The sequence below is a fragment of the Lynx rufus genome, unplaced genomic scaffold (genome assembly GCF_022079265.1).
Source record: "Lynx rufus isolate CCGP_SWC_20201006 ecotype Redwood Valley unplaced genomic scaffold, mLynRuf1.p SCAF_16, whole genome shotgun sequence".
In the NCBI taxonomy this organism is placed as follows: domain Eukaryota; kingdom Metazoa; phylum Chordata; class Mammalia; order Carnivora; family Felidae; genus Lynx; species Lynx rufus.
The window spans coordinates 18,106,184-18,132,181 of NW_025814830.1; the positions used below are offsets into that span (position 1 = coordinate 18,106,184).

Sequence of the window (25,998 nt, forward strand, 5' to 3'; positions counted from 1 at the left end):
TCCTCCTGAGAGCCATGGTGGCCAGACACAGAAGGGGTCTTCAAGCTTCAGTTGTGGCTCCCGCCACAGACATCCCAAAATGACCACACCTAATTTGAAGCAAGCCTGCGGGGGAGGAAGTGGGCACTTGCCTCTTCCAAGCAAGGGCTATCGGAGTTCTTAATTTAATTGCAACGACATACCTTCGCGCACGTGACAAATGGAGCCGGAGGAGGTGGTGGGCACAGTGCTCGCACTTCCTCCACAGGCACCGAGCTGGGCACGGCTGGCCCTTTAAGAGCTATCTCCTTCCCTCTGATCTGTATTACAGGTTTGTGGGTGGGACGCAGCTCTCTCTCCTAGACTGTCTGTTCATCCTCCCTGGGTGTCTCCGCAACGGTCACTGGAAGTGCCACATATGGCCTGCCACAATCTGTTATGAGAATAACAGAGGATCCGACGTGCGATCGTGAAAAGTATATTTTGCTCTCCCCCTGGTCTAGTACGGGGTGAGCGAGCGCAGTGTGGGAGGGGCTGTGCTATTTTGCTTTTTAGGTCCAGTTCAGCTGTCAGTCTATCCACACAACAGACAGACAAGCCGATGTCTGCAGAGGGCCAGGCAGATTGAGAACAAACACCTGGCTTTAAACGTGTATCTTTCTAGTTCACTTATGAATCATCCCATGGAGACTTAGGTCCATAAGGCTGGTGCCCAGTAGACGGGGGTCCCAGGCACAGTGAGGGAGCCGGACACGCTTTTGGGGCTGCATGACTTCAGTGCCCACTTATCGTCAGAAGAATCCCAGAAGAAACAGAAATGAACATTTGTGCATTTTTTTCTTGTACTGAAATTATCTTTTTTTTTTCCTTCTTCTTCTAGAGAAACACAGCACTCCCACACCTTAAGGGAGGGAGCCAGAGACGGAGCGGTATGTAATGCAAATCCATTCTAAGAAGGTTGTGGGGGCCATCTGGTGTCCAATGCCGACAGGGCCGGCTGCGGGAGGAGCGGGGAGGACAAGGGACAGGGTGAGAGAGGGGTGCGGGGTAAGAGGCGGGCTCCTTCTTGTCCACGTCAAGAAACAGCCCATCAGGAGGGTAAGAAGGGGAGGGGGGATCACCTTCTGTTGTGGGAAGGAGATCAAAGCAGGAAAGATAATGTCTCCGCAAGTAAAGGGTGAACTGATAGCTTTGCTGCTGAAGGCAGCCTGGGGGAGGCATAGGCTCAGGCCGCTGGATGCCGCGGGAGACTTAATGACCGGCTGGGTGGGCTCCTTCAAAGAAACAGCAAATCCTTAGATGAGCTGTTCGGGCTTCGGGCACGTATAGACACTCACACTTCCTGCGAGTTATCCCTCTACAAGATGTAGTCCCCATCACCAGCTTTCTACGTGGAGCTGAAATAATTCATCAAATATTTGGAATGTGTAATTAAATATCTAATGCCAATTAGCAAATTACTAATGAAATAATCAGGGGCTTTTATGGTTTCTAGTTCAGCTCGAATTTTAATTCTAAGTGGTTATTGATTCTAAATAGAGTAGAATCTGAGTTACAAAACATTAGGTATAAGGATACGAAATGCAGAGTGACAAAAAGGTTGCAGGGCTGTGGCTGGGGAACGCTGCCGGGTGCTGATCACCACCGTGTCCCTGCAGCATGGGCGGGAAGCCAGTGGAGGCCACGCGGTGCCCTCTGTCCAGCATCAGTCGAGGAATCAGAGGAGACCCGCGGAGGTTCACCTTGGAGCGCCCTGGGGCCTGCAGGGCACGTTTCCCACCACGGTGCTACCGGTCACAGCTGTGCGATTACAGACCAGCGAGACGTAGGACACCTTACCGTGCTCCCCCAAGACCCTGCTCCCAGAGGCCCTGGGAGGTGGGCAAGGGCGGCTGGCATGTGGAATGTTCCAGGCTGCCTTGCTCCTTCAGGTTGGGAGGTCACAGCCGCAGGCTTGGGAATTTTCGCGTGTGCGAGAGCAGGCTGCAAAGCACTTTCGCTGGACTGTAGGTTTGGACGGGGTGCGTGGTGTGCAGGGATGCACGCTCACCAACGGCGGGTGAGGCGCACATTAGCCATGGGGAACAGGGGCACAGGTTTAACTATGGGCTACAGAGTAAGCGGTCACTTCGGGGGCTGAGATGCAAATGAATATTCTCGGCAGGGTTGTTGAAAGAAGTGTGAGCTGAGCCACTGATGAAGACAACTTTTTTTTTTTTTTCCAAATGCCCTTCTCCTTTGTATGGAAAATAAGGTGCTAATCACACACTGACTTTGAATATGGAAGCAGGTTTCTTACGGTATGTTCTTGACGGATTTTTAGAGAAGCTAAAGTTACTAGAAGGCAGGAAAAATAATGTAAGTCCACTTTTCTAAGAAATATTTTTCTACCAATCTTATTCCCCTCATTCCATATCTAATAAGCTACGCTATCGTCCTTACAAATAATCACCATCGCTGTCACCCTTAATTATGTGCCTTATGCAGAGTCTCTCGCAGGAACTTGGTCGCCCACGCCAGGTCCAGGTCCTGTCGTCTTCACAAACAACCCTTCGGGATATACTATAGTCATCCTCCTCCTACTCCTCCTCCTCCCCCTCGCCCCTCCTCCTCATCTCCATTTCGCAGACCAGGAAATTGAGGCTCAGAGACTTCCAACAACTTGACTAAGTTTGTGCAGATACTAAGTGCCAGAGTCAGGCTTCCACCCAAACATATCTGTTGCCAACACTGTGACATTTACCATGCTGTCACTTGCAATAGTAGATGATCCCTGAAAACAAACCAGCCAACAGTGTGGGGACAGCCTTGCCCGGGATTCACACACAACCTCATTCATGGGCAGGTGTTCAGGCAGCATCAGGACAGGGAGTCGAGAGGTCATATCTTGGGGCACTTTGGAAGGCGCAGAAATGCCAAAGGAAGGGAGGGGGCTGAAGCAGAAGCCAAGCCTGTTCCGGCGGCCCTCCGGGCTGCCCTTCGTGACTGACGCAGGCCGGTACCCGTGCCCACTCCCACCCGGGCCAGGCCAGAGAGGAAGACCTGGCTGCCCTCTCCCAGCCCCCTGCAGCACCTGGGAGCAAGAGAGAAGCTGTGCCACGTACAGCTCGGGAGTGATTTAAACACTCCTCCAGCTCAAAGGGGAATCTTGGATTTCATTAATTAATACATCAATAGAAGCCAATGGAGAAAAACATGTCTTGTTATCTGGCTTCTCAGATGCTAGACATGGGCTCATTAGCCTTAAGCATATCAGCCCGATAACACTATTTATTCCATACAGAATAATGATCTACTTTAGGGGAATGCCGCAGTGAACCGAAAGGCCGAGTCCTTCCATTACCACCGCTCACCCGCACAGGCCTGCGCGTTATCGCCATCCGCCATAAGGGTGGCCGGCACATGGCGCGCGGCTCTCACGACAGCCCCGCAGAGATGAGCCCACGGGACCCGCCCAAGGTCGCACACCGATTCGGAGGCACGGCTGGGATTCAAGTTCGGGTCTGACCAACGAAAGAATCTGAGTTGCTTCCGTGGTTCCACGCAGATTCGCACGTGAACTCCCACCCAGTAGAGAAGAGAAGCCAACCCAGTAGAGAAGAGAAGCCAACACGGTAAAGGAAAGGAAGCAGCAGGCACTGAACCCGCGTGTACTTAACCACTGACCGATGTCTCATAAAGATAAGCAAGTTAACAGATTGTGCCATTGTTATTTCCGATTTAAATAACACATTCTGTTTAATGGCAGTGTCCTCAGAAGGGGCCATTAGAATTACAATGCCGTCCTAAACCGGTGGGGGGAGGGGGGAGCCAATACGCAAAAATAAGCATCAGGCATTATTTGCTTAGGCTCACACAAGGCTCTCTGAGATGCTAAGGGCCGCTGGTAGAGAAAGCAGCCATCAGTTAAATGATGACCCTATTAGTGGCAAGAGGGTTCTCTAAACCATGCTGATCGGTGGGTCGGGGGCAGGTTGGGGGCTTACTGCCCCATGTCACCAGGTCTGCAGTTCTGGGATTGTACATGAGGGACCCCACCTGCAAGGCAGGAGACCTCTGGGAAGATCTGTTTCCCTATTGTTTGCAACTTCATCCTTCTGCACTTTCTGCTCAAAGAGCCACCAATCCACCCCACTACACAGACCACAGGTTCAGCCAGCCATCATTGGATCAATCGGTCAACCTCACAGCAAGCCCTTCGTGATCTCCCCTCCCATTCTGGACACCCCAGGATGCACGGGAAGAGTGATTCAAGAGCCTGGTCCCTGGTCCTTCCAGTGGAGGGAGCCCAGGCCAACGTGTGGTCAAGCCACGCGACTTGGATCAGAAAGGCCATGGAAGCTCAGAGGAAGAGGGACCGCTGAGGTCTGCAGGAGCCATGGAGGGCTTCCAGGGGAAGAAGGGTCTAAACTGAGTCCTGAAGCGCTGCTACAGAGAACAGTGTGGACGGGCCAGAGCTTCCAGGGACACCGAACTGGGGGCGTGCAAACAGATAAAGCTGGTGGACCCAAGGGAGCAGAGGCTGGGTACCAGGGTGAGCGGTCAGAGGAACCCGCAAAGGGGTTCAGCTGCCACACGTTGGGCAGCGAGGAACCATCTCTAGAGTGCCCGCCACGACCATACACTCCATCCCCTGCCAAATGGCCTCGTTTGAGACAAGGATGGAAAAGACAGTCTAGAAACGGGGTTTGTTTCCATCTTGCTCCTGTGTCAGCGAGTGGAACTGGTCCGTGCAGGCCACCAGGAATCACTGGGCGTGCTAGGATCACTGGGCGTGCTAAGAACTGCCCAGTAAATTACAAAAACAAAACCCCAAAAGTACTGCTTCCCCTCTCACGGTGACTGCCCGAGGAGAAGGCCAGGACGCTTAATTGCAACGCTGTGCGGCCACGCACTGCCCACAACAGGCCCTTCGTGCTCCGGATGACGAAAAGAGCCCAAACAAAGGGGTCCTCCCTGTGGGCGGCAGCTGGGGGCGGGGGAAGCTTTGGCTACAGGAGTCATTAAAAATAATATTTTTCCAAATTAATAAAATGCAACAGTCCACACTCAAGACCAACAGCTTGTAAAATTGGATTTCTAAAAGATGAAGGGGAGAGGAGACCCACACTGGTCAGGGGCAGCAAACAGAATTCAGGGAGGAAGGACAAGCTGATCGGGCCCAGGAGGCATTAACGGTGCCTGTCAGGCTGACATCCATGCAGCCGCTCTGGGGATGGCAGGTCCTAAATCCCACCAACCGCAAGGCAGCGGGTAGAGTGAAGCGTGGGGGTCCCTGCTGCTCTCTCCTCCTTGGCCCCTTCTACCGGAGAGTGGTAGATAAAGCCTGAGGCCTTACATCAGGGGAAATCACAGTAAAGTCACTGGACTTTGTTTTTCTGAGATGACATTCCTTAAAAACGTTGATTTGTTTCTTTATCTCCTCCCAGAGACCCAGCTTCTGCACAAGAGGCAGCCCCGGTGAATACCTATTACAGAGAAGGCTCTTGAAACACGTCTGAAGGTTGCACTAAGGAATGCATGGACAAGGTCAGGGTCTTCATTCCTGTGCCCAAACTGGTGTCCCCTGGGAGCCTAAGACACCAGACACAGCCCCTCCTCGGTGCACACCAGGGACAGTAGGTGCTCAGCAAACATCCCCCTAACAAGTGCATGCAATCACAAACAGCAGCTCTACAGAGCCATCCTCGGGCCCAAGGTGCGCGCACAGTGCTGTCCCGTCAGGGCTCCTGGGGTCAGAGCCATGGCTCTGTTCCTCTGAGGACCGTGAGCCTTGCCCCCATCCATGAGCTTTTGTTACCGGCCTCTAAAAACTAAACCACTTAGGCCTGGTGCTGTTCAAACTGCAGGATTTTATTCGAGGAGTAACTCTTGAAGGAGCGTTCGATTTCCTACTTTAACAGGTGGGTTGGGGGTTTCCGGAGACGGGCCGGATTGGAGCACCGGAGTCTGCCGTGTGTCGGCCGGAGGCCAGGACTTGCTCCCACCCGGCTGTGCGACTTGGTGTAGGGGATGCGCTTCTTCAAACGACAGCGGCCGTGACACGGACGACCCCCACACTAGCAGCCTGCCACGCTGACCTTCCGCTCCACTGACCCCGACACTGACCGTATCTCCCATTGCCAAGTTTCTCGAGAGAGCGCACTCCCTTCCTGTCCCGCTTCTACTCAGCCGGTCCCTGCCCGCCTGGTGCAGACGTGGCCTGTGACTCCGCTTCCCTGCTGGCTTCATAGACACCACCTAGCGGTCTCCTGGGAAGATCTGGAGCCCGAGGACACCCCCAGCTCTCTCCTCCCTGGCTCTGCAGCCCAGCTTCCCCCCATCGGGGTCCTATTTCTGCACCCGCCTCCGCCATCGGCCAAAGTCTCTCTCCCGGCTCCACACCCGGTGAATTCCCCGGGATTCTCTTCCCCGCCCCATCCAATGGTCTTAGGTCAGCAAGCGGACTCCAGATCTCCAAGGGCAGGGACGTTTCCTCTCTCCTACGTCCCTCAGTTCCAGGCACAGACGATGCATGCAATAGACACTTGGGGCATATACACAGTGACTGAAATCATTCCGGGGATGCAAAGTGACTGAGCCCGCCGCAGGAGGGGAAGGCCATGTTCCTGCTGCAAATGACGACCCATTTGCTTCCAGAAAGGACTGCTCTGCACGCAGCTGCAGAGGTGGAGGCCGTGCGCTCTGAGCCCCCCTCCCAGCCAGGCTGCGGCGAGTGGGCTCGGCTGCACGAGTTTAGAATGTTCCCAAGACTCCTGCGGAGAGAGACTCCGTCCTGGCCCGGGTCTATTCTTAGCAGTGCTCACAGCCGGTCCCGGGAGAAGGCTGGCTGTTCCGCAGCGTCTGGCTTTCTCCGTCCAATCTTCGGTGGAGCCTTCTGTTTCCGCCTTCAGGTACATGATGCGTTCCTGTCCTCGTATCAAAATGGGTGGGGGGTGGGAAGGAGCCATCTGGAAGAGGCGCCGAATCCTCTCCTCGTTCGGCCCCGCTCTCCATATTCCCCTCTCCCATCTCAGTTATCTGGGCCTCCGTGTTATTTTTGCAAGACTCTGCTCCAAACACGCATGGTCTCACTGCAGTGTGGAGGACACCTGTCTTTCTCCCTCCCTCCAGCAAGGATGGCTGGACTTTCCTGGGACTCCAGGTGGAAGCGTGCTCCGGGAACCCGGCTGGGTGCCGGTCCCCGACTATACTCACATCTTTGGGACAAAGGCCTCGTGGTCCCCGTGGCGGTGCAGAGACAAGACCACCAAGACGCGGGTCTCTACCTGAGTCTGTGCTGTAGGAAGGCCCCGCACAGCCTTCCCCTCCACCAGCCTGGCCCCAGAGCAGCCCAGAGAAGACTGTGGGGTGTGCAGGGCCCATTCTCAGACCCCTCTTGTCTTCCCGCCATTCCACACACGCACCCATTCCTGTGTGCCTTCATCCATTCAACATTCATTCATGTATTTATTTAGCTCCAGTCTTGGCCTGGGCTCCTCCCCAGAGGAAGGTGAGACAAGAATGTGGGTGCAGGTAGTTCATTTAGGAGATGACCCCCAGGAAGCACAGATGAGGGGAGGGGGTGGGAGGCAAGGATGGGAGAAAAGGCAGAACTGGATGCCCCATTGGGCCACTGGGACTCAGTCCTGGGAGGGCCCTTTGAGGACTGCAGAGGTCACCAGTGTCTGGGCATGTATTCACTGACTCCCTTCTTTCATCGATTGAAGGCTGTCCCGGGGTGCGGGCGGTGGGGGATGGGGGAGGGGGCATGAAATCCCCAGCACATCCAGGCTTCCCTGCCGCTGGGCATGTTCCTATGGTTCTTTATACAAGAAACTGTCAGTGGCTGGGAACTGTCCGCCACAGTTGCAGAGGGACTCGGAGGTGGGCTAAGGGGACCTGGAGCAGGGCATTGACAACATGAGCTGCGGCCCCGCGGTGCGCCTTTTGTAGACATTGACTGGATGCACACTGGTGCCAGGCGCCTTGCTAATGCTATGAGGTATACACCATTCTGGCTCTGAACAAGCTTGCCATCTAAGAGCCAATTATATTTTTGATGGTTTGAGTGGTTTCTTTCCAGAAACTTAAAATGGGAGATGGTGTGGTTGTGTTGAACAAAAATTCAGGAAGTCCAGATTTTAAACTTGGTTTATTTATACAGACGGAACCAGGAAGCATACATGAGGCTTCCGTTACGGGTCACCACGAATCCAGGAACGAACCAGCCGGGCTGCTGCCCTCAAATGACCCAGGGCAGCCGCGGTGGAGACAAGCAGAACCTGCCAGGACACACTGTGGTCAGTCCCGAACTCTTGTCCCAGAGCCTTGTGTTTTGGGAGCACGGACGGAAACTAATTGTCCCAGAGGCGGACAGGGAAGGCTTAACAGAGGAGATGATACACTCAATTTATACCATCGGTGGACAGTAATCATCAACCGCTTCAGAAGATTCCCTCTGTGGGCTACAATTTTCATTCCCATTCGAAAGTCCTCCTGGAGTGTAGCATGATTTATTTCCTTACCAGCCAGCCTAACTTCTTTCAGTAACAGAATCCGTCAGTCCCCTCCTGATCTACATGACAATGAAAAATACTGGGAAAACACACTGGGGCCATTCTATGAGCACCTGCCCTATAGATTTATTTTTTTAACACTTTTTTTTTATTTTTTATTTTTTATTTTTTTAAATTTACATCCCAATTAGTTAGCATCTAGTGCAACAATGATTTCAGGAGTAGATTCTTTAGTGCCCCTGACCCATTTAGCCCATCCCCCCCCCCAAGCCCCTCCAGTAACCCTCAGTTTGTTCTCCATATTTATGAGTCTCTTCTGTTTTGTCCCCTTCCCTGTTTTTGTATTATTTTTGTTTCCCTTCCCTTATGTTCATCTGTTTTGTCTCTTAAAGTCCTCATACGAGGGAAGTCCTATGATTTTTGTCTTTCTCTGACAGACTCATTTCACTTAGCGTAACACCCTCCAGTTCCATCCACATAGTTTGCAAATGGCAAGATTGCATTCTTTTTCATTGCCGAGTAATACTCCATTATATATATGTACCACATTTTCTTTATCCGTTCATCCATCGATAGACATTTGGTATGAGCACCTGCCTATAGAAGCCTCGTCCCACAACCCCTCATCCCATCTTTGGGCTTGGACCCTCCTGGTCCATTTGCTGGTTGAAGAACGCCCTCACAAACCTTTGGGGCACATTGACCCTCTCTCCTGGAACCTCCTTCCCCACCCTCCCTCTGCCCCTCACATCCAGATCCTATTTTTCCTTCAAGGCCCCACCACCTCACCTCACCATGCTTTCCCCGGAAATGGTTGCTCTCTCTAAGTTCTATCCCCACTGCTCTTATGCCCAATCACATTGACTCTGGTGTGTGTGATGGAATCATTGAGGGTGGCATCCCAGATACAGATGGACAGATGATCAAGGGGCTACCTGTGGAAGGAGACTTGCCCCAGAACTCAGTAGAGCACACTGCCTGTATCACTTGAAGCTTTGTGATGTGGGTCCTTCCTAAGGTCACCAAGCATTTGCAGGTCTCCTGAGAGCAGAGTTCACGTGTGGCTCAGAGTTGTCTGGCCAACACCCAGCACATGCCCTAGAACCAATGCATGCTCATCATTACACGTTGAGTGAATAAAAGCTTCTTTCCAGATATGAGACAACTGGTCTACATAAAGCACTGTCACTATGTTTTGCCTGACCATAGAGGTCATGGTTACACATCCTGGAATCAATGAATGCTTTCATCTGGGATTACAAACCTCTTCAGTAATTACAAAGCCACAACAACAATCTTTAGATATCGCTCTATAAATATGACTTAGATAGCCCTTAGATATCACACGTGTGTTTATTTTCCATGTCTGGGGGCCCACAACCCTGAGCTTCTCTTCTCTTGAATGGGTATGCTGGGCACAGCGTTCCCTAAGATTTCTTCCTGCGCTAACGTGCAATGAGTGTAAATGTAAAATGTTGTTTGTTGAGGACCTGAACTGGAACATTAGTCCTGCCGCCCAACATTTTCAAGGAAGACAAAATATTTTAAATGCCCGGTGCCATATAGCAGCATTCCTCACCCCCCTCCAGAGGGGCAGACAATGAATGGAAGGCAGGGTGCAGGTCAGACCGTCGTCATTGCTAACAAATGCTCTCACACTGCCCCACCGGTCCCCTGGCTCCTGTCTCCGCCTGGCCAGACGTGGAAACCTTCCATTCTTTCCTCAGGTTAGGAGGACCTAAGTGCTGGGGGAATTGGTCTTTGGAGAGGGGAATGATTCACGCCCCAGCAGAGCAGGCTCCCAGCCACCTGCTCCCAACACCCCCTGGGCCCTGGGGGCACAGAGGCATGACCTAGAGGGGCTCAAGTCTCCCTGGGCGGATCTATTACATGCATTAAAATAATTTACGCTCGGCCCTATAAAGCGTTTAATTCCTGGTGCCATCATCCATTCCAGAAGCGTTCCTCTTCATCGTGAATTATTTTTGAAGTATTTATGTGGACCTCACCGAAAATCACCCCAGTCAGCAAACTGAGAAATGGAAAGGCATTAAGAAGAGGCGCTGACCCCAGGGTCACAGGCATGAGTGTGGCCAGGGTCAACAGGGCAGGAGAGGGATCTAGGGTGGCCGCAGCAGATGCTGACCAGGCTGCCGGGCTCTGTCCTCCCCACCCGCGCCTTGGCACAGGCAGGGCATGCTTATTTTTTCATACTAATGGTTGTGATAATGACCGATGTGTGTCGCATGTCCATTGGCAAAACACCTCCCCATGATCTCATGCGTGGCTCACGGACGGCAGGTGTCAGCAGCCTCTTTTACAGATGAGGCAACTGAGGCTCAGGGCAATAAAAGGCATGTGCCCGGGTTAGCAGGGTTGGACTTGAATCCAAGTTTCCTGACAGCTGCTACCCACTTGACAGCTGTGAGCTCTTTTGTAGAGCTTGGGGAGCTGGTCTCAGATGAACCCAATGCATGGGGGTATCAGAACAGTTTTGTCCCTGAGGTGGACTGTGGACCCCTCCCGCCCACCCACAGACCTGTACCCACACTATAAGCAGGGAGGACCACACCCAGTTCTCAAGGGTGCGCGGTTCTCTGCCTTTGAGGCAGTCAATATTCTTCTTTGTCTGGGGACCTCATTTCTGGAGATTGCTGAGGGAACATTTGTAACAGCTAACAAAATTTCCACAATACTCTAGTGATTATTATTTATTTGAGGCCTTTTATTTGAGGTCTTACTCGACACCAGGCACTGTCTCTGATCTCATGGAAATTATACTCCAGTAAGGAAGGCAGACCAGAAGCACGTAAACCAAGGGGGAAACAAGGTATTTTTAGAGAGTAATTAATAACCGCCACAAGGAAGGGAGACACAGGATGACAGACTGTGGCATGGCACAAGGCTCAGGGAAACACAGATCCAGCGGTGACAGAAAGCTTCTCTGAGGGACATCCGAGTTGGAACCTAACAAGGCGAAGGTGGCCAGGACAGAAAGGGCAAGAGAGAAGGCCCTGGGACAGGAATAGGTTTGGCAACTCTAAAGCACAAAAAAATTAAAAACAAAAATAATTCTGGCTAGAGAGGGGGGGCGTTGAGGGAGAAGTGGGGGGTGGAGTTCGAGAGACTGGCGAGATCAGATCATTTGGGGCCTTGAAGGCCATGGTAAGGAGAATGGATTTTATTCTAATGTAAGGGAAGCCACTAGAAGGTGTTAAGCATTGTGGTGCCAGGAACTGATTGGTTGAAGAAAAAGCTGGGGCACCTGGGTGCCTCAGTCTGGCACCTGGTTGAGCGTCCGGCTTCGGCTCAGGTCATGATCTCACAGTTTGTGAGTTCGAGCCCCGCGTCGGGCTCTGTGCTGATGGCTCAGAGCCTGGAGCCCGCTTTGGATTCTGTGTCTCCCTCTCTCTCTGCCCCTCCCCTGCTCCTGCTCTTTCTCTCTCTGTCAAAAATAAATAAACGTCAAAAAAATTACAAATAAAAAAATTTAAATTAAAAAAAAGCTGATAAAGGTTGGTTGTTCCTCAGAAATTTAAACACAGAATCACCCAGTGACCCAGCAATTCCGCGCCTAGGTATACACCCCAAATAATTGAAAGCAGGCCCCCAAATAGTCACGGTGCTATTATTTGAGATAGCCAAGAGGCAAAAGCAACCCAAATGTCCATCAACGGATGAATGGAAAAACAAGCTGTGGTGTAAACAATATATACAATGGAATATTATTCAGTCATGGAAAGGAAAGACATACGCGATGCTAAGTGGAAGGAGTCAGACGCCAAAGGTCACAGATTGTGTGATTCCTTTTAAATGCAATATCCAGAATTGGCAAATCCAGGGAGACGAAGAGCATATTGGTGGTGGCAGAGTCTGGGACGCGGGGGGGGGGGGGGGGGGGGCGGGATACAGCAGGACTGCTTCCGGGGTTCGGCTTTTCTTCCAGGGTAAGGAACGTGTTTCCGAACTTAACATGGTGAAGGTACTAAAGCCACCAAACTGTACAGGTAAAAAAGGTTAATTTTATGTTATGTAAATGTCACCTCAAGAAACGCAAAACATTAAAAAAAAAAAAAGAAAAAAAGCTGATATTTCTGGGCACGTGGTTCTTCCATATCTTTCCAGACCAATGTCCTAGCCCATTAAAGCCCCGCAGGCGCCTGTTCTACCACCTCCAGACGGAGCTTTCCAACACCACACTGGCGACAATCTGCACCTAAGACCTTCCTTCGATAAGGCTGGTGGGGACCCGCAGGCACCCAGTGACCCCTCACTAGAGATATTGGGCGCTAAGAGTCTCTCTGACCACTGCTCTAGAAGAGGGGCTCCCCACCCCGCTTGCCAACAAAGCCCCTTGTTTGTCTGAGTCGGTGGGGGCTGGGGGTGAGGTGTAAGGGATTGGGCAGGGACCCTCCTCTGCTGTCCTCCGCTGTGTGCACAGCACCTGGGGCTCAGGCACGAACAAGGGACGGGCTCCCCCGCCCCGCGGCACCCCCACTTCACCCCCAGGGCTGCTGGGGGCCAATTTCTGACAACAGCAATGATCCAGGGAGGACATGGTTAGCGATTTGAGAGGAAAATAGAGTTTAAGTGTCAATAATTTTTAAAAAATGAGGCATTGATCCTTGTCCGCGGTAATGGGGTTCTCAGCGGGCGGGCGCCGCGCGGAATCCCCGCGCCCTCCTCAGTGCCCAACTCCACGGAGAGCGCCTCTCTGCCTGTGTCCCCTACCTCTCGGGAAGAGCAGCCCTGGGGCCGCGCCTTGGGGCGGGGACCCTCTCCCCCCTCCGGCCAACAACGTTGTCTTCTGCGGCGATCGCCTGGGGCGGGGGGTGGGGGGCACGGGGCTGGCTCAGAGGCCGGGTGCAGGGGTCCGCGCGGAGGAAACCCGCCCCCCTCCCGCGGCGACACGAAGGCCCGGGGCGCCCCCGCCTGGCGCCGCGCCCGGCTCAGTGCCCGCCGGGCGCACCAATCCAGGCGCGCCGCCCAGTGACCCTGCGGTCCGCCAGTCCCCCAGAGGACGGAAACAAACATTGAAATGAAGCCCTACCCAGCGGAGAGCGTCCACGTTGGGCTGGTTTGCTGTTTAGGGGTTCCCGAGGCTCCCCCAGCTCGGGCAGGAGAGAAGCACAGTTGGGTGCCGGTCCAGGGCTCCCCTCCTGGGCTCCCTGCACCCCGGGGAGAGGGCCCAGCGAGCAGGGGGGGAAGCCCCCTGGGACCCGCAGTTACTTTTATTGATTTTCTGGGCATCTGACAGCCAAAAATGGAGGCGTGGTGCGCAGTAGAAAGAGGCCAGGCGATGCAGAAAACGCAAGAAAAGCGAACCCCCGGAACAAAGGAGCGCGCCCAATTTAGACATTCTTACATCGGTTTGGAATTCTTCCTGCCCTTGGAAAATCTATTTCTTTGAAGTTGAACCTTTTGACCAAAGCTGTCGGTTTCTTCCAAGCCATTTGACTGAACCTGCCACCAAAAATCACTTTGTAAACAAAGAAAAAGGCAGGGGCTGACCCAAGGTATGATGAACAATTTGGGGGGGGGGGGGGGCTTGTGGTTTTACTTTCTCAGTGTGCATCCTTGATTTAAAAAAATGTGACCTCTAACCCTCAACTTTGCTATCCCTCCCTCTCCCACTGTCTGCCTTTTCTGGGAGCAGCCAAGAGGTTGACATATTTTAGACAAATCACAGCAGCCAACTTCCTGTCCGGCCCCATTTCTACTGGAAAAGACCGCCTCCACCTCTCCGGGGTTCAGGTAACCGGATTGATGGAGCCTCCTTCACCGCGAACTTCTCATAACCCAATGCATAAATAATCACATGTTTTATAAATAGCTGTGGACAAGAGGCTGTAAAACAAGGAAGATATATTTGTGCCTTTATGTCCTAGAAATATTTCCTAAAAGGACTGTTTTATTTGGTGTGGGTTGAATGTGGGCGTGTGTATACATAACAATCCCCAAAGTTTTCCCCTGCCCCCCTGCAGGTCAGACCAGCACTATAGTTAGCAAATTGATAAGGTTCCATGGGCAAGCTTTATTCGTTCTGACACGAGCCTATGACACTTTATAAAAAGAAGTAATCCAGAACAATCTCTAGGTAATTAACACCTAGATAAACAAACATAAATTTCTATATTGCATTTATTTGGACTACCACTCAAATATGCGTGAACCATGCTTTTTTAATTAAAAGATAAATCCATGTGACACTTAGCCTCAAACTTAATTATTCAGCATAGTATAATAAAAAATAGAGCCCATTAAATGTGTCTTGCACTGTATTTCTGTATTAACAGCAAAACAGTTCGGTCTGGGATCATTTAAATTTTCCCCCTCCTCTTTGCTTGTGGTTTCCCTGTTCACATAAGCCCTTCTTCTCCCCCTCCCAGCCTCCCTCCCTCCCTCTCTGTCTCTCTCTTTTCTCTTAGCACCAACAGGTGAAGAGAGTAAAACTCTACACAAGCCCCTAACGTGGAATGCTCAGCTGGGCGACATTTTTAATATTGCATTACACTCTGAAATTTTTTCCTTCCCCATGGAAACATACCTCTAGTTCGGTGAAACGTGCCCAGCCCTTCTATCTTGAAAAGAAGATCACAATATTTAACACTAATTTCCTTGGGATTGTGCTTACAATACACCAGGTGAGGTTTTCATAATATACTGTTACAATACAGATGTTAAACAGAGAGGGGAAGGAAGTGTGCAAATCCCAAACTACAAGAGACAGCAGGGTTATCTTTATAAAAGTTTCAGCACAAAATAGTACCTTAACACTGACTCTCAGCATCTCAGCAGCTTCTGGCTGCCAGGAAAAGAAATTCACGCGTGAGCCGTTCCCCATCCGGTCGGAAGTAGGAACAAACATTGCTTCAGTCCCTCAGCAAGAATAAAGTGATGACCATGTGCCAGGTGCCGTGTGAAGTGCTTCGTGTGCCCTGTCCCCTTTCGTCCTCACAGCAAAGGGGGCTGTGGCAGGGACGCCTTGGACCCAAGTCTCAGCCCCTGGGCTCCCCCACATGGGCCTTGCCCTGGCCTCCCGGGTGGCCGGCAGCAACAGTGGGCTGAGACCCAGGGTGAGCAATCATCCGGGTTTGTCCGGCACTGCCCTGGCTTTTACCACCGAAAGCCCCACGTCCTGGAAAAATCGGGATGTTTGCCTTCCTACGTAGAATCCTCCGGCAGATGGAACAGCTGCCAGCGCCGGTGTGGCCAAGCTCGTCCGCAGAGGGATGAACTGCCGCCGTACAAAGACCCCGAACTGGATACAGGAGACTCCCATCCACTCCTTCCCAGGGAACTGAGGCCTCCAGGCGTGAGCGAGCGGTAACTGCCAGTTCTCTCCGATCCTGTCAATCTGTTGAAGTCATTTGCATCCCTCGACATCGACTCTTCTCTTGGCTGCAGAATGCGCTGTGTTTCAACGTGAAGTGGGTTCCTAGCCGTTGTCGCTTTTAATAACAGTCCTCCAAACCTGGCGGTGCCTGGCCTGCTCTCTGCATGTGTACTATCTCATTTAATGGCACAGACAGCCTTTTGTTATGCACACCGCTTTCCACTTTATAGATAAAGAAGCAAATTTGGGGCATGGGGATGATCTGCCAGGATCACACAGCCACTGAGAGGCGGAGACAGGAGATCAGAGCCCTCGCCATGCCCAGCCGGCCCTTTGCACATGCTGTTCCTGTACCCTGCTCACTCTCCCTCACGTCTCCGGTCACTGTCACTGCCAAGGAAGTCTTCCCTGACGTGAGAAATCCGTGTTATTTCTGAATCTCGTCTTCCGGGTGTTTTAGGTTTACCTCTGCGATTATCAGACTGAAGTCTGTTTTCTCCACAGACAGTGATCTATGGGCCTGATCCCTGACTCGCTGGTGTCTCTCCAGCTCCTGGCCCGATGCCCGGCACACAGTAGGTCCCTTGTAAGCTTTACTGAACAAGCGAGTGGAACAGCATCAAATCCCAGGACCAGTTCTTTTCCTGCTACACCCCACACTTTCCCCAGATGCTTCCCAATACTCTGAAAACGTCAAGGAAGTTATTAACACCGTGATTTTTTTTCTTTAATGAGGAAACTGGAAAACAGAGTAGAAGACATCCGTCCAGGACCTTATTGTCTGAAGCAGGTGGGTGTGGAAGAACCCTGACCATCAGAGCCTTTCCCCAAACATGGGGGCTTCAGCATACAGTGTTTCATAGGTGTGAAATCAATCCCAAGTTTATCCCTAACTTCCTACACCGTAGCAGCGCAACAGCGAAAATTTACAAAACCTAACCATGATCTCCCCTACTTTATTGCGTTCAATTTCACTGTTTCACAGATACCACCGATGAACCCAGGACTGTTAAATCGTTCAAGATCAAGCAGCCAGTAAGTAGTAGAGTTAGGGCTCAAATTTAAGTCTGTACACCCTTATTTTGTAATTGTCTGCAAGAAGACAGTCTATGACTGTGGAGGGCCCAAAACATTTTGATGGAAATCTGTATTGATGCTTCTCAGAAAGGCCGCCTTCTGGCTTTATTTTTATTTTATAACAGCTTTATTGAGATGTAATTCACATATCATAAAATTTACCCTTTAAAAGTGTACAACTCAGTGGTGTTTTAGTTTATTCAGGCTTGGTCAACCCTCATTGCGGCCTAATTTTAGGACATTTTTATCACTCCCAAAAGAAACCTTGAACTCGTGAGCAGTCACTCCCCATTCTCCCCTCCCCCAGCCCGTCAACCTGTCCTTAAGCCCTATTCTGGACATTCTAGACGTTTCCTCTAAATGGGATCATATAACATGTGGTCTTTGATAACTGGCTTCTTTCGCCCAACATCCTGTTTTCAAAGTCTGTCCATGTTTTAGTCTGCATTCGTGCTCTATTCCTTTTCATGGCAGAATAGTATTCCATCCTACAGATAAACCACATTTTATTCATCCTTATTATACAGGTCTTGAAAACACATTTTGAGCCAGCCTGTAAAAACTGCGAGACTTAATGCAAAATCCAGGTATCCGGTGTCTCTGGAAAACTCAGAAGCCCTGATGCCACATTCCTCGTGGTGATGACAGGCAGTTGCTAAGGGTCCACACACCACCCCACCCCCCGCCCGAGACCCTCCCCCCATCCTTACTCGCCTCTTTCCCCCACTGAGGTGCTTTGCCTGGCCCCTGGAGGCATTTCGGTTTGGGATCCACCATGTACGTGGAGTTGTAACCTTCCCGCCCTGATGGGGTCACTTCCTGACCCTTCCCGGTAACCTCGTGACTCACCTGTGCTGTTTGCTGGTCATAACAATGGACAGTCAGGTCTGTCAAAAATTCCATTCCAGTCGCCCCGGCTCCCATGCAGCGGGGCCAAGAGTCTGGCATCCTGAAAGAAACACGGTGATTTACAAATTCCTACGCAACGTGGGTGGGTGCTTTTGCTTGCAACATTTCCTTGGGGCCTCAGTACTCCAGAGCCGCAGCCCGCATTATGCAAGCTTGGCTTTCACACCGAATCAACAGCAATGAAAAACAAATCAAAAAGCGACTCTGCTCATCAAGTGTGGGGAACACACTTCAGACCCTCTCAAATCACTGTCAGAGGGCTGGCTGCGTTACCAGTAGCCCTTACACCATAGGTTTTACTGTTCTCTATTCTTTTCCTTTTCTTCCAGAGGAAGAATTCAGATTATCCTCTGGAAAAGCCTTCCTTGCCTTTAATGATTTTTTAAACAACTTCCTACCAATAAAGGGGAATAACAGATCCCAATGCTTTCAGCGTCTTACGTAATTACGGCGATAGGAAAAGCACTTGTATTTCCATTGGTTTTACCTTACTGAAACCAGGATCCACGAACCTTTGAAGAAGTGTATTTCCCACATGCACATGGGTGTGCGCACACACTCACACACACACACGCACTCACGTTGTGTATACGGCACAGAGATACTCACGGGGCTCGAACAGCCCGAGGCTGTGGGGACCATCCCCCCAGGATACTGAGGAGGTTTTTATGAATAAGCGGGGTTTGACCAAGCCTTAGCAAAGTCTGACAAAGCTGCAAGCACACGTTTTACTCTTCCTAATAAACATCAGTGAATAGGAAAAGATTTTTTTTTTCCAGAGGTAGAGGTTTTATTGCGTAAAACACTGGATAAAACCGGACTGCTTCAAAGACATTTTATTCTAACAGCGGAAAGAAAACAGTCATTGCTGAAAAAACAACTTTTAATACTTTCTATACCAGAATAAAGTTCTGTCAACTGATGTATTATAATAATAAATAATGACCAAGAATAAACTTTAAATACAAAGTTTTCTACTTGTTACAAGCATAGCAACAAAATCCTCTACGCTATTGATCTCAGATTTCCTCCAAGATAGATTTTTTTTTTTCTTTGTGTAGGAATGTAGACAGTATTATGACCAGCATCACAGACTACAGAAGTTACAGGGAAGAAACTTGACATGTTTAGATAGGAGGACCTGGTGACATTCAGAAACTGACACTGCATCACTGTGGCTGTCACTTGTTTGTATTACAAGTTACAAATGTTCTGGAAAGAAGGCCTGTGTCAGAGGGGGAAATAAGGACACGGTAGCACTGGACAAAATGGAATCAACACACACGCCACAAAGAGGAGGGGTGTTCCCAGTGTCACAAACAGAATTATTGCCTGTCGCATCTGACGATGCTCAGAAGACACAAAAGAATACCAAAAGAGCGCCCAAAGTGCTAGAAATGGAATGTGGCTCTCATGTTTCTTTCACTTTTTTTTTCCTCTTTTTTTTTTCTTTTTACCTTTTTTTTCTTCTTTTTTTTTTCTTTTTTTTTTTTCTTTTTTTAAATATTTTTCTTTGCTAAGATACCAAAGGCGGGGCAAACACACAGAAAGCAAGCGACTGGCACAGTCACCAAACACAGTAGTGCAGTTAAAATCCTAAAGCTCACTACAGTCAGAAAGTTTTCAATAACATTTCAGTCCTTCCTCTAGGATCATAGAAACAGTTGCATTAAGTTTATCAACTCGATTTAAGTAAGGCAGTGAGAACTATTCTAGAAAAACAAGAAAGCAGCTTGCTCTATGCCAGATGGGTCCACGTGTAACAGCGACCTCATTTTCACCGAAACCTTGGGTAGATGACACCCTCTCTACAGCATATGCAAACCGGATTCCTTATTAGCCTGAGATTCCTTCTGGTCTCAGGATAGCGCTAAGCATTTTATTTACATTGAGAGCAGTTTAGAAATTTTGTAAACTGCTGTAGGCAGAGCTGAAGTTTTTAAGGCCCTGGGGTTTTATTCTGTGCTCCCAGCCTGCAAGGAAATATCGACTTTTTTTTTGTTTAAGTCTGAATGATTTCGTTTTAGAAGAAGTTAATACTTCAATACTTCTCTATCGTCACAAGCAACAGCACCAATTTCGTGTCACTCAAAGGAAGTATGTTAAGAGGCTGAACTCGTACGCCATTCTAGCAGATTCAAGAATAAACCCTTAACTAGTCTTCTTAAATCTTTTTTTTTTTTTTTTGAATGAGTTAAGTGGTTCATTATTGGCCCTCAAAATCTCCCTCTGGGTGGTGCAGAACTTGATAAATTTGGAGTATCCAATCAGTAAAAAAATCTAAAATCTACAAAAATATAGAACACATTTGTTTTACAAAAACAGACATTTTTAACTCAAACAGTTTTCTTCATTAGCGATAGAGAGCAGGATGTTTAGATTCGTCTTTTAATACAAGCTATTTCATAAGAGCTTGTCAGAGAAGAAAATCTCGCTTCATGTCTGTGATACTTACAAAAACGAACACATGACAAAAATCTGATCGTAAGGACCGGAGCAGCCTTCATTCAAGTAAAATGTTTAAAATCATAATAAAAAACCATCTTTCTATTATTACATAAATTCCCACTTCTCACCAGCACCTTCTCTGGATAGGGTTGGCTAGTATTCCTAAACCACATTTTACATAATGTACCCCTAATTGTTTTTTTTATTAGCAACTTCTTTTTCATCCAAAAAAAAAAAAAAAAAGCCAGACAACCAAGAAGAAAAAGCATTTCCCTCTCCATACTGCGATTTGATCTAAAAAAAGGAATTACTCCTCAAACCTGCAATGGGCATTTGTCTGCAGATGATTTCTGACCATTGATTCATTTGGCTGTGTTTTTTTGTTTGTTTGTTTGTTTGTTTTTGTTTTTTTAATGCACGTTTAAGGTGGCAATTCTCTGCAGTGCTGGTCAGCCCTGGCGCTGGCTGCGGGCGGTCTAGGGTTTCTTCGCGCGAGCAGTTGGGACACCACGTGAATTGATTTTCTCTGCAGTGACCGCTCCAGTCTGACTGGCACCGCGGCTGCCTCTCGGCACATCTCATTAGGGTGGGCGGCAACTGGCAGCAGCTGGTGTCAGATTATAGAGGTGTTTTCAACAATGAAAACACAGCCCCTCCGTCTTCAAGGCAACGCTAAATCATTTAGATGGTATCATTTTTCAGTTAAGAGCATGATTTGGGGACAAAGACGACTTAAGAGTTGGAAGGGCCCCCAGCTTTCTCAAGCTTGGAGGACACCGAGCGTTTCTGAAATCACTTCTCTTCCACCTGCATTGTTTGGAAGGACTTGTTGCCGGGTAACAGTTTAGCAGCCATTTTCAAGGGCTGGGGTTTTTTTTTTTTTTTCTTTAATATATATATATATAGATATCTTTTTAAATTTTTTAAATGTTCTATACACTAGTGGGGGAGTTGTACATGATTTTTTCCCCTTGGAATGCAGTTAGCAAACTCTTTTACCAGATGCATAATCTTAAAACTGTGTAAAATAATATTGCAATATACAGGTCAGTTTGCTCAGTTACGCTGCTCCTGGGCTTTGCAGCCTTCCTCTGTTAGCTCTGCTGAGCTCCCCGCCTTGACAGCTGTGGGGTCTTCGAAATTCCCAGAAGCCTCCGAGTCGACTCTGGAGCGCTTGAACCTGCGGTCGGGGTACTGACTGTTGTCAAAAGGCATACGATGGACGCAGAGGACGTGGGTCTTCAGGTTTCCCTTCTGAGAGGCACTGTAGGGACAGTATCGGCACTGGAAAGGCCTGTGACCTGCGGGCACAAAGAGGAACCGGTCAGCTCTTTTGCTTGTTCCCTCCTCGACCCCCACGGCTCAGAGGACAGCATCATTATTACCAGTGCTATCAGTCTTATGATTGCAGTCACTTTGCAAACTCAGACTGGCAAAGGACAGAAAAGTAGCCAATATACCTATCTGGACAAATAATAAGTTACTCACTAATAATAACTCAGACAGGGATTTACAAGACCTTTCCATCCTAGGGAGAGCTTTAATTCAGACTTTCCCGGTGACAGGAGAGAATGTTCCCAACACCTAGATCTTTTTTTTTTTTTTCCTCTACACTGTTAGATAGCCAATATTTTAGGCTTTGCAAGCCAAGACACAAAATCAAAGGTATTACGTAGGCACCTCTGTGACAAGGGAGGAAATAAATTTCCAACGCCTTATTGATGAAATTCAAAACTTTTTTTTTTAGACCCTGAAATTTGAATTTCGTATAATTTTCGTGGGAGATGAAATAGTCGTCCTTCTTCTTCTTCTTCTTCTTTTTTTTTTTTTCCAACCATTTAAAACGTAGAAACCATTCTTAGCTCCCAGGCTGCACAAAGACAGACAGTAGAGGGATTTGATCCCTGTATTGTACTCTGCTGACCCCAGTTCTACACACACACAAAGCCATAAATCCCTCCGCCTGGGATTCTGACTCAGGTCTCAGCACTAAGCCAGTTCACTTTCTTATCCTCCCATCGACTCTTTACAGATAAGCAACAGAGCATGAGGAGGGAGTGTGTGTTTGCAGTGGGGTGATGCAGGGCCGTGGCCCAAGCCTCGCTCTGGGGCAGGGCTGGAAGAATTTGCAGAACCACTGGGTTTCAAGAGGAGGCCGGAGAAGATATCGGCGGCAACCGAAATGTTCAAATAACCACGGCCAGGGTAGTTTTAAAGAAGCTAGATTTTGAATAGTAACCCTTGAAATCAAATTTTTCTAGAAACGCCCTAAATCAGAACAAAACGTGGACTCTAGTGGAAACCCACCCAATCCGTCATGCTTGATTTCTCTGTCCTGAGGTAGAGCAGACAGGCACCCATTGAGGAACCAGTAAAGCATCTGGTTTGGGAAGTTATAATAGAACAATCGCATTCCCCGCTGATGCTCGGAAGATGTGGATGTCCATTCCTGGAAGTTCTTGAGTACTGTCCCACCCAGCAGCACCCAGAGAGGTCAAGGCCCGAGGCTGGGTTTCATTTGCTCCGAAAAATAAACAAGTAAATAAAAAGGCCCAACCATTTACACCAGAAAACATCCAAACAGCACACTCAGCACTTTTGCTGCAACAGTAATAGCAGAAGTCCTGTGTATCTACTTAGCAAAGCAGTCTTGTTCCCGAGAAACTGGAGGCCAACCAAATGTTTGGAGCTGGAGTTCGCTTTCACTTCTCATTGCACACGGTGCTAGAATCTTCCTTCTTTCTTACTTGGTTTGCGGAGGGAGTGCTCCCTGCCCTCCCTCCTAGCCAATTGATCTCCAGGATGAATCTCTCCTACCTGGTGAGTCTCCTTCTTTCTTTCCCATCCCCCCTCAAGGCTGTGTGTCCCAACTCTTGCCTAGACTATGAACATGGCGGCCTGCAGGAGGGCTTCACGCTGTCTGGTGTCCCCCCACCCCCGGGGCACCCCTGCCAGGAAAACCAGAGTGGGCCCCTAAAGGAGGAGCTCAGCTGTGATTTCCTTGCCTCAAACCTTTGATGGTCACCTGCCCTCTAAGGGATAATCAGGACCTCCAAGTCCAGTCCCAGCCACCTCTCCCACCTCCTCTGGAGCATCCTTCCTTTGTCCACACCAAACCAAACCATTAATGGTCTCTGCAAAAAGGCTTCATCCTGCAGGGTCTCCATGCCCTTGCCGTGCGACCCTGTCCCTGAAATACCGCTTCCATTCTCTCTCTCCTCTCGAGGTTCCGCCCAAGCGGGATGCTGCTTTTGTGGGCTACTGTGTATTGATCCCCCTGATTGGCCGGGAGCTTCTGGCAGAAAGCATAGCCCTCTTAGGACCATTGGTGCCAAGCCCACTGCCTGGCACAGAGAAAGCAGGCATGAACTGTTTAGGGAACTCACCTATCATTGTTTCACCTTGCCTTTTTTTTTAAGGTATTCTATATTTTTGGATAGGGTTTCTGCGTCTTTTGTTTCTACTGTTGCCTCTAACGCAAGGCTGGATTTGATCAACTTTCCCACTTGGCCAAAAGCCAATTTGCAAAGCTGTGGACTTTGGAGTTAAGAATAAATGAAGCCCAAGAAAAGTACGCTTACTGTTGGCCCTTCTGCATTGCCTACCACAGCAAGACGAGGCGCAACAATCAGCAGGAGGGGCCAGGGCCTGGACTGTCAGATAAGAGAAAGATTCGCCAGCATCACTCCTGCCTGCCTGCGACCCAGTGCCACCCGTAGGGCTTGGTTACCTCTCCCACAGAAGACAAGGGAAGGCCCTGGGTTGGTGGGGAAGGAGAGCTGAGACTCCTATTTCTTACGTGGATATAGGAAGTTTACAAAGAAGGCAAGTGGCCCCGTTCTTCATCACGCTGGAGTTAGGGCACAGACACAACAGGGAACAATCCAGTCAGTGGCAGTAGGGCAGGAAAAGCCATTCTCTCCACCAGAATAGTGACTCTAAGTCAGTCCTAAGCCAGGGATCAGTGAGTTTCAAGCAGATCCCAAGACCCAGACACCCAACTCAAGAAGCCGCCATTGCTGTGGACACTAAACCATACCCAGGGCTCAGGGAGAGAAGATTCTGAGTACTCGGGGAGAGCAACTGTTGAGCAGAAGAAAAGAGGGCCCAAATCTATAGCCAGAGACATCTGAACTAATCGAAGGGCATCCAAAGAACCTGAGCAGAACTGAGACACCAGTTCTCAGGACGCGTAAGAAATGTTTTTAAAGTTTTATCCAAATCTTCTCAGAAACGGACTGGATTTTCTCGGTAGCCGCCAAAGACAGCTCAGCTCAGTGGGAGGCTATTATGCTAATGTCCACGGCTCACCCAAAGCTGGAGCTAGCTTACCCGACGTAAGAATCACATGGTAGAGAATCACTGACGGAGAATAACACCGTGGTCCGACAAGTCTCCAGAGTTAAGAACTCCAAATAATAAAGAAACAAAAATCAAAAGTAAAACCAGAACTCTTGGTACCACGATCCAAAGAATCTAACGCAACCGAGCAAAGACCAAACCGTGGTATCGTTCAATACGTCTGCCTCAGGTCCCGGGATTCAACGTGGTTCTGTTCTTCCACTGTTTTTGTCCATCTGTCAAGGCTATTTATTGTATTTTCTCTCTCTGTTTTTCAACGATTGCTTATGGTGAGAGAGAGAAGGGGCACACGAGCAGGGGAGGGGCAGAGACACAGAGGGAGAATCCCAAGCAGGCCCCAACGCTGTCAGCGCAGAGCCTGATGCAGGGACTCGATCTCATGAACCATGAGATCCTGACTTGAGCCGAAATAAAGAGTCAGACGCTTAAGTGACTGAGCCACCCAGGCGCCCCAAGTTGTACTTTCCATTATCATTACGAACAATACATTTCTGTATGAATTCTACACTACAACCTTTGGAAGCCACCTTCTCTGCAGGTTGTACCACCAGGAGAGCCATGCAACATGCATCTTGGCAAGCCAAGTGGAGAACCTCAAATGTCACCTTTATTCACAAAAAAAAAGTTTTTTGAATTGGCCAACGTGGCCTAAAAGCACCTGGTACATTTTCGCCACCAATTTATTTTAAAATATTAATCACGTTTTAACCTATGGCACTATCTGAGTCTCTAAGTCTTGGTACCGTGAAGGATGTGCTAGAATTCTGGCATATTTGGATACATCCGTGGTCAAAACATTAGTAAGTAGGGAATTAGTTTTCATTTTAACTTAGGTGAGATGGAAATCTATATGTAAATGTATATAACACTATGCATGTGTACTTTTAGAAGAAAGTCTATACAATATTAGAATCATAATAAATCCTGACCTTGCCCTATACCTTGTAGGTAGAAGCACTGTAGATTATAATGATAGTACCCATTATACCCTGAAGATCCCACAAGCCTGCATTCCATAGCTTTTCACATATATTTTTGTATGCTATCCTTATTTCTGAGCTTTAGGGCGCTTTGGTCCAGGAGTGACATCAGCCCCATTGCACAGATGAGGAAGTTAAGATACAGTGAACCCGGGCAGTTTCGATTTAAAACAAATTTCCACCAGGTATAAAGCACCCAGATGCCCTAATTCTCCAAAATCCTTACAAGAGCCATGATGGCAGTGTGTTTTTATAAGATATACATATACACATACAACACCTCCCCCACCCCCCCAGCTTCTAAGTGGCTCGTTGAAAGGCCCAGAAGAAGTCAGTGTGTTCGCCAAAGGATCAAGTTTCAAGTGGAAGTCTGTCCCTTGGTGCCACAAACATTGACTCCCAAACAGAA

General features: G+C 49.2%; 1 protein-coding gene across 1 annotated transcript in view; it reads right to left on the reverse strand.

Moving 5' to 3' along the window:
• Positions 1-21,303: 21,303 nt before the first annotated feature.
• ZNF536 (zinc finger protein 536) overlaps positions 21,304-25,998 on the reverse strand; it is a 235,430-nt gene continuing 230,735 nt past the window's right edge. The window contains exon 4 of the mRNA XM_047078373.1: positions 21,304-21,548. Within this exon, the coding sequence (XP_046934329.1) occupies positions 21,304-21,548 (245 nt within the window). The remainder of the gene's footprint in view (positions 21,549-25,998) is intronic.